The sequence below is a fragment of the Rhinoderma darwinii genome, chromosome 9 (assembly GCF_050947455.1).
Source record: "Rhinoderma darwinii isolate aRhiDar2 chromosome 9, aRhiDar2.hap1, whole genome shotgun sequence".
NCBI classification, from domain to species: Eukaryota; Metazoa; Chordata; class Amphibia; order Anura; family Rhinodermatidae; genus Rhinoderma; species Rhinoderma darwinii.
The window spans coordinates 28,477,777-28,493,126 of NC_134695.1; the positions used below are offsets into that span (position 1 = coordinate 28,477,777).

Consider the following 15,350-nt stretch of genomic DNA (forward strand, 5'->3'; position numbering starts at 1 on the left):
GGAGTTTTTTTTGCAGGCAGAAAATTCTGCCTAGAAAAATCAGCTCCAGTTTCTTTTAAGTGGTTTTGCACCGCACGTGTTTTTTGCCATGATTTTTAAGGCAGCTTTCTTTACTTATTTCTTCAACAGACAGGCAAGCGTTTTTTTTCTCGAAAGACATAAAAAAAAAAAAACATGTTTATTTCCATTTCTTATTGATTTCAATGGGGTTTTTGAGGCGGAAAATGCCTTAAAGAGGCTCTGTCACCAGATTCTCAAATCCCTATCTCCTATTGCATGTGATCGGCGCTGCAATGTACATAACAGTAAAGTTTTGTTTTTTTTAAACGATAATTTTTGGCCAAGTTATGAGCAATTTTATATTTATGCAAATGAGCTTTGAAATGGACAACTGGGCGTGTTTTTTTTTCGTATTTCCAACTGGGCGTGTATTGTGTTAACAACTGGGCGTGTTTAGTCGTTTTACTAACTGGGTGTTGTGAATAGAAGTGTATGATGCTGACGAATCAGCATCATACACTTCTCATCGTCCTATATTTGGCCGTGTTTCGCGCAGCACGCACCCATTGAAGTCAATGGGTGTGTGCAAATCGCGCTTGGCACACGGAAGCACTTCTGGGTGCCGCGCATGATTCGCGCAACAGTAGTAAAATTAATGAATGAAACCAGAAAAGCACCTCGTGCTTTTCTATTTGTAACCATAAAAAACAGTGCCATTATGATGCCAGCTGCGCGAAAATCACGCAGCCGTGCACCATATGCTGATGACACACGGACCTTTTGCGTGCGCAAAACGGACACGTCCGTGTGAATAAGGCCTTATGGAGTTCTGCAAGTCACAGAAAAAGTCTGCAACAAAATCTGCCGCATGTGACAGCACCCTAGCAGTTTATTGTAACCTGCATGTCTGGGTTCCATGTAGACACATCATTTAGTTTCAGATAAGCCAAATAAATCTCTAGTCTTTGCAGGAACACATATTAAACTAATATCTGAAATGCGTTGAAACAACGCGCAGCACACGGATCCATTGATTTCAATGGGCCGTTAACACATGCGTAAGTTTTCCTATATTGGTGCGTTTTCACGCACTTACGCGCCTGTTGAAGTCTATGGGTGCGTGAAAACCACGCACTGCACATGGATGCACATCCGTGTGCGGTGCGTGATTTGCGCATCAATTCAATTGAAAAAAAAAAGAAAAAGGTGTGCTTTGCAAGTGCGTGAATAACGCATGTCACTCGCAGAGCGCACTGATGCATAACGCAGCACACCGGACCTGATTCACGCACGCTTTTCACGCACGTGAATCTGATACGCTCGTGTGAATGAGGCCTAACACTGGTAATATAAAGTGGGACACACATAGGTTATGTTATTTGCGGGAAACGTATAGTAAGATCAAGTTGATCAGGCGGGAACCAGCAGAAACATTCATTGCAGGAAGTATGTGAGCAGCCATGTATTCTGTACAGGCAACGTGCACTCCTTCAGCGTGTCTGATCCCAGCAGATTTACTCACACTGCGTGACAGGGTGTGCACTAATATTTAGTCACAGGATCCATGAACAGGATTTAGTTGATGACTGAAAACATATGCAGACCTCAGTGTGTTTATGGCAAACACTAATTTTACCTGGTTTTTTTTTTTTGAGCTTCCCAAATAACATGTACAAAAGGGCCAACAAGAGTCAGTATCTGGACACGAGATTCCTGTAGGCCCGGATTAACAAGGAACCGTCATGTGGCACATTGAGAAGTCAGCCAGCGTCGTGTGTACCAGCAAATGTCATTTTTATCAGAATTCTGACTGGATTATTATCAGACATTGAAAAAAGTCTAACGTTTCAGACAGGGGGATATACTGTATATAAGAAAAGCTGCTGTATACAGCAAATCCTCCATGTACCTCACACATATCTGCAGTTTTATGAAGCCCTGTAGATTTATAAATGTTATCAGCAGCTCTTTTATATATTAACCAACTTTGTATATCAGATTTTACTGATCCTTTTACAATGAAGACGACACCAGGTGCTCGGGTTGAGTTTATACCAAGTCATTGTCTTCTTATTTACATTCCAAACAATGGCCATGAATATGTGAGTAAATCAGCAACGACGAAGCCTCAGCCATTGTCCTACATTGTATAAACCAGCAGGTGTCAAACTTAATGGAAGGCACCGGGCAGCATTTCAATGAACAGAAAGATAAAGATGGTCTACATTATTCCAAAAGCGCCAGTTATCGTTATCATTGTCGTCATGAAGTTACACGGACGCTGGATCCTGACAATGAATAAATAGGATACAACACAACATGGAGGTCGGGGCACTCATTTTCCCACTATTTTCTCAGATGAAAGAGTGTAAAATCCCTGGATCAAAGGCTATTTACATACCACAGATGAACGGCATTCAGGTACAAAGTCACAAAGAGTCCAAACAAAATTGACATAATATGGCTGAATGGCAGAAATATATCAAAGGGCTTTACTCTGTATAAAGGAGTCACAGATGTCAGGAAGCCTCCTAACAAGAAGCAGGGGCTGCGGCGGGCACGACAAATCGAATTCATACACCGCGGCCTGTACACAGGAGAGTGGCAGGACAACTAGAGCGGTGACCCACATGTACCAGGCAGGAGGGTAATGCAGGTCATACATATGAGAGCGGTCTGACGACTCCCCCATAAACATACAAGCTTGGGTCGGAGGAGCGTCCATGTTTATTTTAGAAGGGAGATAAGCTGCTGTCTGGCATTTCTGGAGCAGTTTATCTACAACAATCCTAATACGCCCACTCCTTGCTTCCAGTCTGACTACCCAGTAGATTTCAGCAGACCCAGACAAGAATTTCCAAGATTTTTTTTTATTTTCTACAGCATACGACCTTATCTTATAAGGGTATGTTCACGCGGCTTATTTTCAGCCGCCCATTGATTTCAATGGGAAAAACAGCGTTTCGTTCCGTGGAGTTTTATTACGCTGCCGTTTGAAAAAAACACACGTAAAAAAAAAACCCCTGTAAAAAGAAGTGCATGTAACTTCTTGAGGTGTTTTTGGAGCCATTTTAAATTGTGTCAATTGAAAAACAGCTCTAAAAACGGCCGAAAAAAACATTTGATGCTTAAAAAAAACAAAAAAAAAAACAGCTCCATATTTTACAGCCGTTTTCCATGAGAACATACTATATGGGTATGTTCACACAACTTATTTTCGGACGTTTTTCGTGCCGTAGACGGCCGAAAAGTTGGAGGCAGAACGCCTCCAAACATCTGCTCATTGATTTCAATGGGAAAAACGGCATTCTGTTCCGACGGCATGTCACCGTTTTTCATAGACTCTATAGAAAAATAGCTCCAAAAACGGCCATAAAAATGCAGCGAAAATCGCGAGTGGCTTAAAAAACGTCTGAAAATCAGGAGCTGTTTTCCCTTGAGTAAGCGTGTGAACATACCCTAAGACTCGCTGGAAAACCTTGTGAAGGCCGAAGGCTCTGTTCACACCTGCGTTTGGATTTACCTTTTTCTGTTCCCTACACCCAAATAACACACAGAGTGGCAGAACACGCGGCCGAAACCACGCCTACACGCAATGGCCGCACAATTTTGCTGGTTGATCGTGCGGCCATTCGCCACCGCGTGTGGCCATCAGGAGAGTTCGATGTCAACTGTCTAATGGCTGGCATTTCATGAGGCACTGCTGAAGTGACCTCTATAGGCACGTCACTAAATGTTATGAGCAGGGTATAGGCCCTTTTACACCAGCCAGTTATCGGGCAAACGAGCGTTCACAGGACGCCCGTTCCTTATAATTGCCCCGTGTAAACAGGGCAGCGATCAGTCGATGAACGAGCAAACGCTCATAATGTCTTTTTTTCATGCAGTTTAAAAACGCCAGAAAATATCTATGTGTAAAGGAGGCCTTCAAATAACAGACAGTAGCACTTTAAATACAGATATCTTACAGATGCCCATCAGTGATTAGAACAGTGGGCAAAGAGTGCCCGCTGAACACAACCCCAGAACACGTTCAGGGATGTCGCTCCCTGCTTCTGTGGGCCGTCCTGCCAGTCAGCAGCTCATGCTTTGTCACGACTGACCACCTGAACCCCAAAATTGCTGAAGAAAAATGTGCCGAACATTAGAAATTGATCATAAACGGAATTCATAGACCTCAGGAGCGCTCTGTAGGGATTATGTTTTTTCTTTACACACCTACGTCCATAAAGGTAAGGCGAAATTCACACCAACGTGTGTGTTTTGCGCGCGCAAAAAAACACAGCGTTTTTTGCGCGTTGCAGTACCGTGTGTCATAAGTGTTTGGTGCGTGGCTGCGTGATTTTCACGCATATGCCATCCTTATGACACGCGGTTTTGAGGTTTAGAAAATGAAACGAAGGAGGTGGTTTTATTTTTCCCTTCATTTCTTGATCTACTGTTGCACGAATCACGCGCAATACACGGAAGTGCGTCCGTGTGCTGCGCGTGATTTTCACGCACCCATTGACTTCAATGGGTGCGTGATGCGCAAAAAACGCTCAAGTATAGGACATGTCGTGAGTTTCACGCAGCGGAAAAACACGGAATGTCTGAATTTCCCCATTGCCTTACATAGGTCCTGCGACGCGCGTATCATGGCCGTGAACTACGCTCGTGTAAATAAGCCCTAAGGCTATGAACGTGCCACTTAAATAGACTATAAAAAGAGTTCTGACAATCTCAAAGATCTCCACCAAATTAAAAAAAACAAAAAACTTTGTAATAAATATATATATTCTTGACAAGATGACGTGACTAGGGTTGCCATTTGCTAGGACATTACATGACTATGGACAATAAGTCACTTTGGCCAGCAGTGAAACGTTGGTGACTGTGTCAAGAACAAAACACAGGGGCAGCAGGGACCCGTGAGGGTACTGGAGTAAGTATACTACCACGTCTACTATTTTTCTATTAGTGGGATCTTTAGGGACTAAAGTTTTCCCATTGTCAGAAACCCCTTATCACATATGTAACACTGGCTGCTGCTATAGGGGATTGATGGGGAATATGAGAGTATAGTCAGTCACACCCCAAGGCATAGCGCTGTAATATGTGCAATACTAGAATTCAGTGGCGCTACGGGATGCTGGGAGTTGTAGTAACACAACAGCCGCAGGTTACAGACCAGCGGGTTAATGACCAGCAGGCGGCGCTGTTCCGGAAGCAGCCGCACACGTCACTGTTGTACCATTATAGCTTATATGTAGCGCGTCTTCTCACCTTGTAGCTGTTTGAATCTTCCCTCCAGCACGTTCGCATACTGCACTGAATTGACGAAGGCTGCCGGTGAGAGAAGTGGAGAGGAGGGTCGCGGGACCTCCACGTACCCGGGGTCAAACTGGAACATTGTCCCTGGCTGTAATGAAACTTTCTGCCAAGTCACAGGAGGAAATTCCCCATGAGAGGAGTGACCGAAGCGGGGTAATGTTAGCGGGAAGTGCGCCGGGTTCTCCTCAGTGTCCAGGCGTTATCCTATAATCCAGTCCAGTCAGTACACGTTGCCAGGAGAAGAGACCAGGCTCCTATCGCGACTCCAGAGCTGTCGCCTCACACTCTCAATATAATCCAGCATGTGCAGGTACAAATGCAGGGCATCTGTAGTGTGTGATATGCCGGAGCACAAGTCCCGGGACGTGCAGTGCAAGAACTGCACCTTTCACACTGCAGAAGCCGAGAAAGCTCAGATTTCAAGAATTCCTGGGATTCCTGCCACTCGGGGAGATGGACTTTCCCGCTGCTGCTCTTCCTGTACCTTGATCTTATTACACGTCTCGGGCAGGTTGTAGTGAAGGCTGGTGCTGGGGTGGAGATTAGCACTACAAGGAGCAGGTTGGGTGGAACCACTTGGAAAGGTGTGACGGGGGAGGGAAGGTGGTACAGTCCTCCATTGTATTGCCAGAAAAGTAAAAGCTGCTATATCGTGAGATGAGTGTACTAGGTGTGTCACCTCATTGTCATATCTGATCATATACGTGATAGGCAGAGAAACACTGGGTGCCATGTCTACAGAAATGGACGACCATGAATATAGCACAAGAACTAATAGATATAGTTATACACAGTCAAGTCCCGTTATTACGACCACCTCCTGCTTATGTCGTCAGCAGCGCGTAGCCCATGAAGTGGTGTCGTGGGCGGGCTTGGTGGGTGTATAAGGTGCTCTGCCTGTGCACTCCGTCACTGCTGCAATGTGCCAGCCGCTTGCGGTCATGCCATCGATAACACACCGACACGAACAGCGCAGGAAGCACGTCCTCAGTCACGTGGGGCCGTGTCGGCGCGTCATCAATATCAGAAAAGCTACAGGACTTCCGGGAACAATTCACCGGGTTTTAACTGCACAATTTAGTACCAAATTTGAAATCAAAGCACATCAGTGACTTCTTTTTACATAAAAATATTAACGCAATGCAATTTTTGGTTCCTGGATAACCCCCCTTTAAGGCCTCTTTCGCATGTGTCGGGTTTGACATTGATTTGATCGCAGATTCCACGCAGGCATCCGTTGAAAATCCACATCCTATGCGTGTGAACGCTGTTCATATGCTACAAAAAAAATCTCCACAGGATTTTTGTCCAGACCACGGAAAAAATCACCCACGGAAATATGCACGCTTCTTTCTGATGATTTTGCACAGAAAAACGGAGGATTGCGCCATTGAATGATATTACACCGAATACAATGTATATAGTTGTAATACCATTTATATGGTCACAATTTGTATTGGTCTTTCAATGTCCTGTACCTGTACAGGTATGTTCACACGGCAGCGTCCGTAACTGCTGAAATTACGGGGATGTTTTCAGGAGGAAACATCCCCGTAATTTCAGCCGTAACGGCATGTGCAGGCACTTGAACGCCGCGTCCATTACGGACGTAATTGGCGCTGCTTTTCATTGGAGTCAATGAATAACGGCTCCAATTACGCCCCAAGAAGTGACAGGTCACTTCTTTGACGCGGGCGTTTCTTTACGCGCCGTCTTTTGACAGCGGCGCGTAAATATACGCCTCGTGTGAACAGACAAACGTCAGCCCATTGCTTTCAATGGGCAGATGTTTGTCAACGCTATCGAGGCGCATTTTTCGGACGTAATTCGGGGCAAAAACGCCCGAATTACGTCCGTAATTAGTGTGTGTGAACATACCCTACAAGTGATTTTTATTATTCAATGACTGATAAACCAGAATATTTTATAATCTCGCACATGTTGGGTCTCTCATGCCAGACTAAAGGATTTATCCGTACATAACACATTAATGCTGCTGAATATTGTTCTTTTACTGCTTTCTGTACGGCCACTACTATGTTTTTACACATTGATTCCGTATTCACGGCACTACTGTCAATAGGCAGATCGATCCTTATTTATGGCCGACATATGCAGAGTAGATCTCCTTACGTAATATACTGTATATTAATATTATATATTTCATTACATGTTAAATGGAACCCTAAAAAAGAAAATGTCTAAAAAGGCCCACATTTGCATCTCCTTTTGTCTCGTTAACTTGTTTTGATTACTTTTCATTTTATTGTTTGGTACTTCCCCCAATTGTAAGGGGGGCGTTCACACAGGGTTTTTTGATGACTTTTTTTTTTTTACGCGGAAAACGTGCCAAAAAACATCCGAAATTGCCTCCCATTGATTTTAATGGGAGGCGGAGGCGTTTTTTTTGACATGCCCTATCTTCGGGCGTTTACACCTCTGACCTCCCATTGACATCAATGGGAGGCAGAGGAAGCGTATTTCGAGGCATTCTATGATCGCGTCGGTCAATGGTGAAAATCAGCGTGCAGGCAGAGCAAAATCTGCCTCAAAAGCAGATTTTCCTCCTGCAAAAAACTCTGTGTGAACCCAGCCTAAGGCGCTGTGAAATATGTAGGCTCTATATAAATAAGGATTAATCTTCTAACTTTTTTTTTTTTTCAGTAAACGTAAAAAAAACCTCTACCTCAGCTGCATGCCCCAAACCTAGTGTGAACAGAATTCTCCCATCCCCCTTTTCAGTCAGACCCCCAAACTGCGACACTCCAACTCACCTCATCCCACATCCAAAAGCAAACAGACCTTTTGTCCTTCAATTGTTGAGCAATTTACCATGTTTCACACAATCCTGGCGCAAACACTGGGTGAGGGGCAGTGATGTCCTTGGCTATTGGCTGTTTTGTTGCGAAACGTCACAGATTTCACAGTTGCCAGGACTATGCTGAGTTTTGCAATGGATCAGAATGGGAGTAAGGGACGTTCATAACTTCTAATAACGGTTATTCTAGTCTTAGAGACAAGTTTTAGGAGGTTATCCACTTGCATTTCAGCTTCCATGCCATTCTGATACTGGATGTGCCCAAAATACCCAATAAGAGTCTGTCAATTTTTATCATTTGTGCTACTTCTACGTCCACATACAGTAACAAGAGTGGCCACCTCTCCATTGAAGTGTATGGCGAATGAGGCGAACGGCTGTCACCAGTCTTCCCACCCGTCCTCTGGAAATGCCATAAACACCTAGGATGGGAATACCCCTGCAATGTTTTTACTATATTTGCCCCTTGAGGACGCATCTATTTTGGGCCTTTGTGTTTTCGTATCACTGCTTTCCGAGAGTTATAACCTTATTTTCTCAGTCAACGCAGCTGTATGAGGTCTTTTTTTATGATAACCTTTTAAAGGAACAAATTAATTTTTTATAATTTTATATTCTTTTTTTTTTTTTTTTATTTGGTCAAACGTGGTGACTAAAAAGCAGCAATTCTAGCCTTGTTTTTAAGAGGTGTTTTTTTTTTTTTTCACGACGTTCACCGTGCAGGATAGTTCCTAGGCCCTGTTTACGCGGATGGTTTTGCAGGCAGAAAAAAATCTGACTAAAAACTCCTTAAAGGACAGGTGTCATGAAAAAATATATTTTTATATCAATTTGCTTTTAGTGTTTTATTAAAATAAGTTGTATTTATTTGTGTGTTTGTGTTTTACTGTTTTTTTTTTTTTTAACTTTTACTTCACTATGGAGGCTGCCATTTTTTTCTCATCTCTGTATGTGTCGATTAATGACACATACAGAGATGGAATACGGCCCATACATCCCCATAGAGAATGCGAACGGGAGCCGTTCCATTCACTATGGTGTACGCCGTCTGTGTAGGCAGGTCTTCGGCCATTTTCATGTGGACCGGAAGCTGCGGCCGGACAGTAAGATGACTACTTCCGGTCGCGGCTTCCGGACATGTGTTCAGAAGCAGGAACTAGGAGCGGAGGCAGCGGCAGGAGCAGGTAAGTTATGTTTGTGTATGTTCGTGTTTTACTGTGTGATTACACTGTATCTAATCCTCCTACACTGTGCATTCGCTCAAAAAATGGCGGCACACAGTGTAGGAGGTTTGAACATTCAACCCCCTCCTTTCTCCTGGCACTAGCCAGGATAAAGGAGGGGGATTAATTGAGCACACTAGAGCGAGTGTGTCTTCTCAAATTTTGCAGCATAAAGCAATGTGGTTGCTTTACCACATGCCAATGCTGCAATTTTGGGAATTGCTCCCTCTAGTGACCAGCACATGGAAATGTTATAAATAAGAATCGAATTTATAATATCTCCTGACTTGTGAAAAAATTAGAACAATGTGTAATCATGTATTTACTAACTGTTTAACTAAAAAAAAAAATAATCATTTCTAGCGACACATTCCCTTCAAGGAACTTTGAGGCAGATTTTGACCTGCCTGTACTTTCTTGCGCCAGTTTTCGCTGCGTTTGTCGGCCGCGGGCAAAAAACAAAGTGTAAAAAACTCTCTGCCTCCCGTTGATTTCAAGGGAAGGTCAGAGGCAGAACCACAGCAAGAAAGAACATGCCGCTTTATTTTCCCGCGAGAGGCTAAAAGCCGTCTTGGAAAAAAACGCCTCCACCTCCCATTGAATTCAGTGGCAGGCAGTTTCGGAAGTTTTTTGATGCTGATCTTGACGCGGTTTCCGCTTCCAAAATCGGCGCCAAAGAAACTGAACTGGGCCTATAGTACAGGTCATTATGTATGCGGCAATACCAAATATGTATCGGCTTTTTTTTACATTTATTTTCAAATACGTTACTTTGTAATGAGGAAAAGGTGTATTTTAATTTTTTGCTTGGATATATATATATATTTTTTTACTTCTTTAGTTCCAGTATGATCCTCTTATCACTCCTATAATACACTGCAATGCTTCACACCAACCAGTCAGTGCCTTCACCCTCCCTTATATGTACGGCAGATTGTGCTAATGACTTGGCAGCAGAACCTTGTATATACAGTGGAAGTCACCAAAGGGTTAACTGCTATTGTGTTTCTTATCCCCTTTTATCAGCTATATAGGAGGTGTAGAGGTTGCAGCAGCACCTGGGTCATGGTGCTGAAGTCCAGAGGCCCCTCTGCCACATAGATCCTTGGTATTATAAGAGAGTTACATACAGACTTTTTGTTCTGCTTCAACCACAATCCATAGTACAAATCAAGTTGTGCAATATAATGTCTGTGTGTAGCCTCAGCCTAACGCAGCAATGCAGAGGTGTGATTCAGAATTGTAGACAGAGCTAGATTACTCTATAAAGAAACTCCTCACTTCTATTCTGTATTTCATGTATAGAGCGCCTACACGGTGTGAAGTCACTGCACACAATGGCATTTGGGGCTGAGGTTACGGATGGAGTCCGGCAGACTGGAATGGATGCAGTGTAAGCCTGACTGATCGGGGCGGTGAAAAAGAACTCCTCAAAGTTAAAAACCGAAATAACCCCTTCCACCCTCCTTTCCAGCTCCCTGTTCCTAGTGTAAGACCCCCAACACCTCCCAATGTATAAGGGCAAATTATTTATATATTTTTTTCATCATAATTCACTAAAAATACTTAAATTTAGTTAAAGAGGCTCTGTCACCAGATTTTGCAACCCCTATGTGCCATTGCAGCAGATAGGCGCTGCAATGTAGATTACAGTAACGTTTTTATTTTTAAAAAACGAGCATTTTTGGCCAAGTTATGACCATTTTTGTATTTATGCAAATGAGGCTTGCAAAAGTCCAAGTGGGCGTGTTTAAAGTAAAAGTCCAAGTGGGCGTGTATTATGTGCGTACATCGGGGCGTTTTTACTACTTTTACTAGCTGGGCGTTCTGACGAGAAGTATCATCCACTTCTCTTCAGAACGCCCAGCTTCTGGCAGTGCAGACACAGCCGTGTTCTCGAGAGATCACGCTGTGACGTCACTCAACTTCCTACCCCAGGTCCTGCATCGTGTCGGCACCAGAGGCTACAGTTGATTCTGCAGCAGCATCAGCGTTTGCAGGTAAGTAGCTACATCGACTTACCTGCAAACGCCGATGCTGCTGCAGAATCAACTGTAGCCTCTGGTGCTGATGTGTCCTCGCTGGTCCGACACGATGCAGGACCTGTGAGTGACGTCACAGCGTGATCTCTCGAGTCTAGCTAGTCTACGTTAATTCATTGCGTCAGTTGTCAGGCAGTTTCAATCCGTCGCGTCTGTTTGTTAGTGTCAATCCATTGTTCTTGTCACAGTTACACAACTGCTTGTTACAGTTCACTCAGATTATCTATATCGTTCTATCTCTGTATCCAGAAGATAGGCAGCACTCCACACAATTTTATCCGGTGAAAATAGTTTTATTCACCCATATAGAGTGCAACGTTTCAGCCCTGGTGTGGGCCTTTCTCATGCTAGTTTTACAATGTGCACAACACCGTTTATATGTCATAGGAAATGCAACTCAATAATTACATTAAGTATAAAAATAGTGATATATACATATCAACAAATAGTATCTCATATTGTGTAACTATCCCCTCTGTGGCTTGAAAAAACAAGTGGGTTGTAGATCAAGTGGAGTTCCAAAAACCGGATTGACTTACTGTGTTGTGGGTGACAAAGTGGGGGGCCATTGTATGTGATATATGTATTGATTGCTTGCTTGCTACAAATTTTGCAAAAGTGACATTATTTAAAACCAGTTTTCCTTTGCAGCTTCCTTCCTGCTGAGTAGCTGACTAGGGGGAGGGGTTAGCTGGTCCCAGGTGCTATAAATCAGGCCTCAGTACTCTGTGGAGCCTGCTCTGTGGCTTGAAAAAACAAGTGGGTTGTAGATCAAGTGGAGTTCCAAAAACCGGAGTTGAAAAGAGGAGTTAAGCCCCAGTAAGTACTCTTCTACTTCTTTTTCTTTTTGATTAACAACTGTTCGCTGTTTTTTTTTTGTAACTTGGATAATGGATAGCAAGATTGGAGATTTTCTTCAGTGCACAGTTTGCCATATGTATGCACGACTGGAGCAGGAGTTCCAGGGTGAATACCTCTGTGGCAGATGTGAGCATGTTGGTCACCTGGAAGCTCGTATTAGAGATCTGGAGGAGCAGAATGCAACACTGAGGAGGATAGACAATCTTGAGCTGAGCTTGCTGCTCACGGAGCATGCAGTTAGTGGGTTAGAACTGGAGGGTGAAGACATGGGTGAGCAGGATCAGGTAAGTAGCTGGGTTAATGTAGTTAGGGGCAGTAGAAAGGGGTCAAAGAAAAGGAAGGCCGATCCGGTTTCTGACATTCCAGGCAAAATTGCCAAGTTGGGTGATGATGCGAGGGTGTCAGTCTCAGAAATGGTAGCCCTAGTGGATACTGATCTCCCTAACAGCCGGGAGAACAGCCCATCTAGTAGTTGGCGGGATGGTAATGCAGGTAAGCCAAGACAATTGATAGTCGTAGGGGATTCTATAATCAGGAAGACGGATAGAATAATTTGTCGCCAAGACAACCTCAACCGAATGGTTTGCTGTCTCCCTGGTGCCAGGGTTCGGCATGTGGTGGAACGGGTGGACAAATTGCTGGGAGGGGCTGGTGATGATCCAGCTGTCGTGGTCCATGTCGGTACCAACGACAGAATAAATGGTAGGTGGAGGAGCCTTAAGAATAATTTTAAAGAACTAGGCTACAAGCTGAAGGGAAGGACCTCCAAGGCTGTATTCTCAGGAATACTGCCTGTGCCATGCGCATCACAGGAAAGACAGCGGGAGCTCAGGGAGTTAAATGCATGGCTGAAGTCTTGGTGTAGAGGAGAAGGATTTGGGTTCCTAGAGCACTGGGCTGACTTTTCATTGGGGTACAAACTGTATTCTGCAGATGATTTGCACCTAAATGGAAGGGGGTCCGCTGTGCTGGGGGAGAGAATTCTAGCTGGGGTGGTGGATTATTTAAACTAGGGCTGAGGAGGGAGGTCAATGTAGAAAAAAAAGGGGTAGCCAGGTTAGAGAGGGGTCAGACTATATTGGTGGGGGGAGAAACAGAATGTGGGGAGAGGACTAGACTACAAGATAAGGAGATCCTTTCGTTACAAAACATCACTGTAAATAAAAAGGCCCAAATAATGTCAAATCACATTTCTGATAATAAAAGTGAAAAACTGACAGGCAGGTTAAAGTGTATGTTCACAAATGCCAGAAGTCTAGCAAGCAAAATGGGGGAGCTGGAGGCCTTGATACTGGAAGAAAATATAGATATAGTTGGTGTTGCTGAAACATGTCTGGACTCTTCACATGACTGGGCTGTAAATCTACAGGGTTTTACACTTTTTCGGAAAGACAGGACAAATAGGAAAGGTGGTGGTGTATGTCTGTATGTGAGAAATGATATGAAGGCGAGTGTGAAAGAGACTATAGTGGGTGAATACTGTGAGGAGGTTGAAACCTTGTGGGTGGAACTAGAAAGGGAGGTAAACACTGAAAAATTACTTTTGGTGTAATCTATAGACCCCCCAATATAACTGAGGAGATGGAAGTTCAGCTATATAAACAGATGGAGCGGGCTGCACAGGCGGGTACTGTAGTGATGATGGGAGATTTTAATTTCCAGGATATTAATTGGTGTCATGGTTCAGCTTCAACTGCAAAGGGGAGACATTTCCTCAACCTGTTGCAGGAAAATTTTATGGGCCAGTTTGTGGAAGACCCGACTAGAGGTGAAGCTCTGTTGGATCTGGTCATTTCTAATAATGCAGATCTTGTTGGGAATGTCAATGTTCGTGAAAACCTCGGTAACAGTGATCATAATATAGTTACATTTTACCTATACTGTAAAAAACAAACGCAGGCTGGGAGGGCAAAAACATTTAATTTTAAGAAAGCCAATTTCCCCAGGATGAGGGCGGCAATTCAGGATATTATTAATGATATAGAAGATGGGATTAATAGCACTATTTCTATTTTTGCAGATGACACCAAGCTATGTAATATAGTTCAGTCTATGGAAGATGTTCATGAATTGCAGGCAGATTTAAACAAACTGAGTGTTTGGGCGTCCACTTGGCAGATGAAGTTTAATGTAGATAAATGTAAAGTTATGCATCATATGTCCTAGGGGGAGCTACACTGGCGGATTCACTTGTTGAGAAGGATCTGGGTGTACTTGTAAATCATAAACTCAATAACAGCATGCAGTGTCAATCAGCTGCTTCAAAGGCCAGCAGGATATTGTCGTGTATTAAAAGAGGCATGGACTCGCGGGACAGGGATGTAATATTGCCACTTTACAAAGCATTAGTGAGGCCTCATCTAGAATATGCAGTTCAGTTCTGGGCTCCAGTTCATAGAAAGGATGCCCTGGAGTTGGAAAAAATACAAAGAAGAGCAACGAAGCTAATTAGGGGCATGGAGAATTTAAGTTATGAGGAAAGATTGAAAGAATTAAACCCATTTAGCCTTGAAAAAAGACGACTAAGGGGGGACATGATTAACTTATATAAATATATTAATGGCACATACAAAAAATATGGTGAAATCCTGTTCCTTGTAAAACCCCCTCAAAAAACAAGGGGGCACTCCCTCCGTCTGGAGAAAAAAAGGTTCAAGCTGCAGAGGCGACAAGCCTTCTTTACCGTGAGAACTGTGAATCTATGGAATAGCCTACCACAGGAGCTGGTCACAGCAGGGACAGTAGATGGCTTTAAAAAAGGGTTAGATAATTTCCTAGAACAAAAAAATATTAGCTCCTATGTGTAGAAATTTTTCCTTCCCTTTTCCCGTCCCTTGGTTGAACTTGATGGACATGTGTCTTTTTTTAGCCGTACTAACTATGTAACTATGATATGATATAAAGTGACTAGTGCAAAATGTGAAAAAGAACATATACAACATTCATATTGAATCTATTACATGTGGTTAATCAGTTAATTATAAATACATTAAAACATGCATCTCCTATTAACCTACTTATCAGAAGTCCATGCAGATCAGGCTGCCCCATATGTAAATACCATATTCCGGCGTCTAGTAACTTGAACTGCGC

General features: G+C 43.4%; 1 protein-coding gene across 3 annotated transcripts in view; it reads right to left on the reverse strand.

Moving 5' to 3' along the window:
- Nucleotides 1-15,350, reverse strand: part of SPTBN2 (spectrin beta, non-erythrocytic 2) — a 230,913-nt gene that overhangs the window by 94,401 nt on the left and 121,162 nt on the right. Inside the window, exon 4 of one of the 3 annotated variants that reach the window (XM_075837434.1) lies at nt 5,266-5,362. The exons of 1 other annotated variant lie outside the window; for it this stretch is intronic. In XM_075837434.1, the coding sequence (XP_075693549.1) occupies nt 5,266-5,362 (97 nt within the window). Of the gene's footprint in view, nt 1-5,265; nt 5,816-15,350 lie in introns of those variants that run through there. One more of the 3 variants, XM_075837433.1, reaches the window with a different exon arrangement.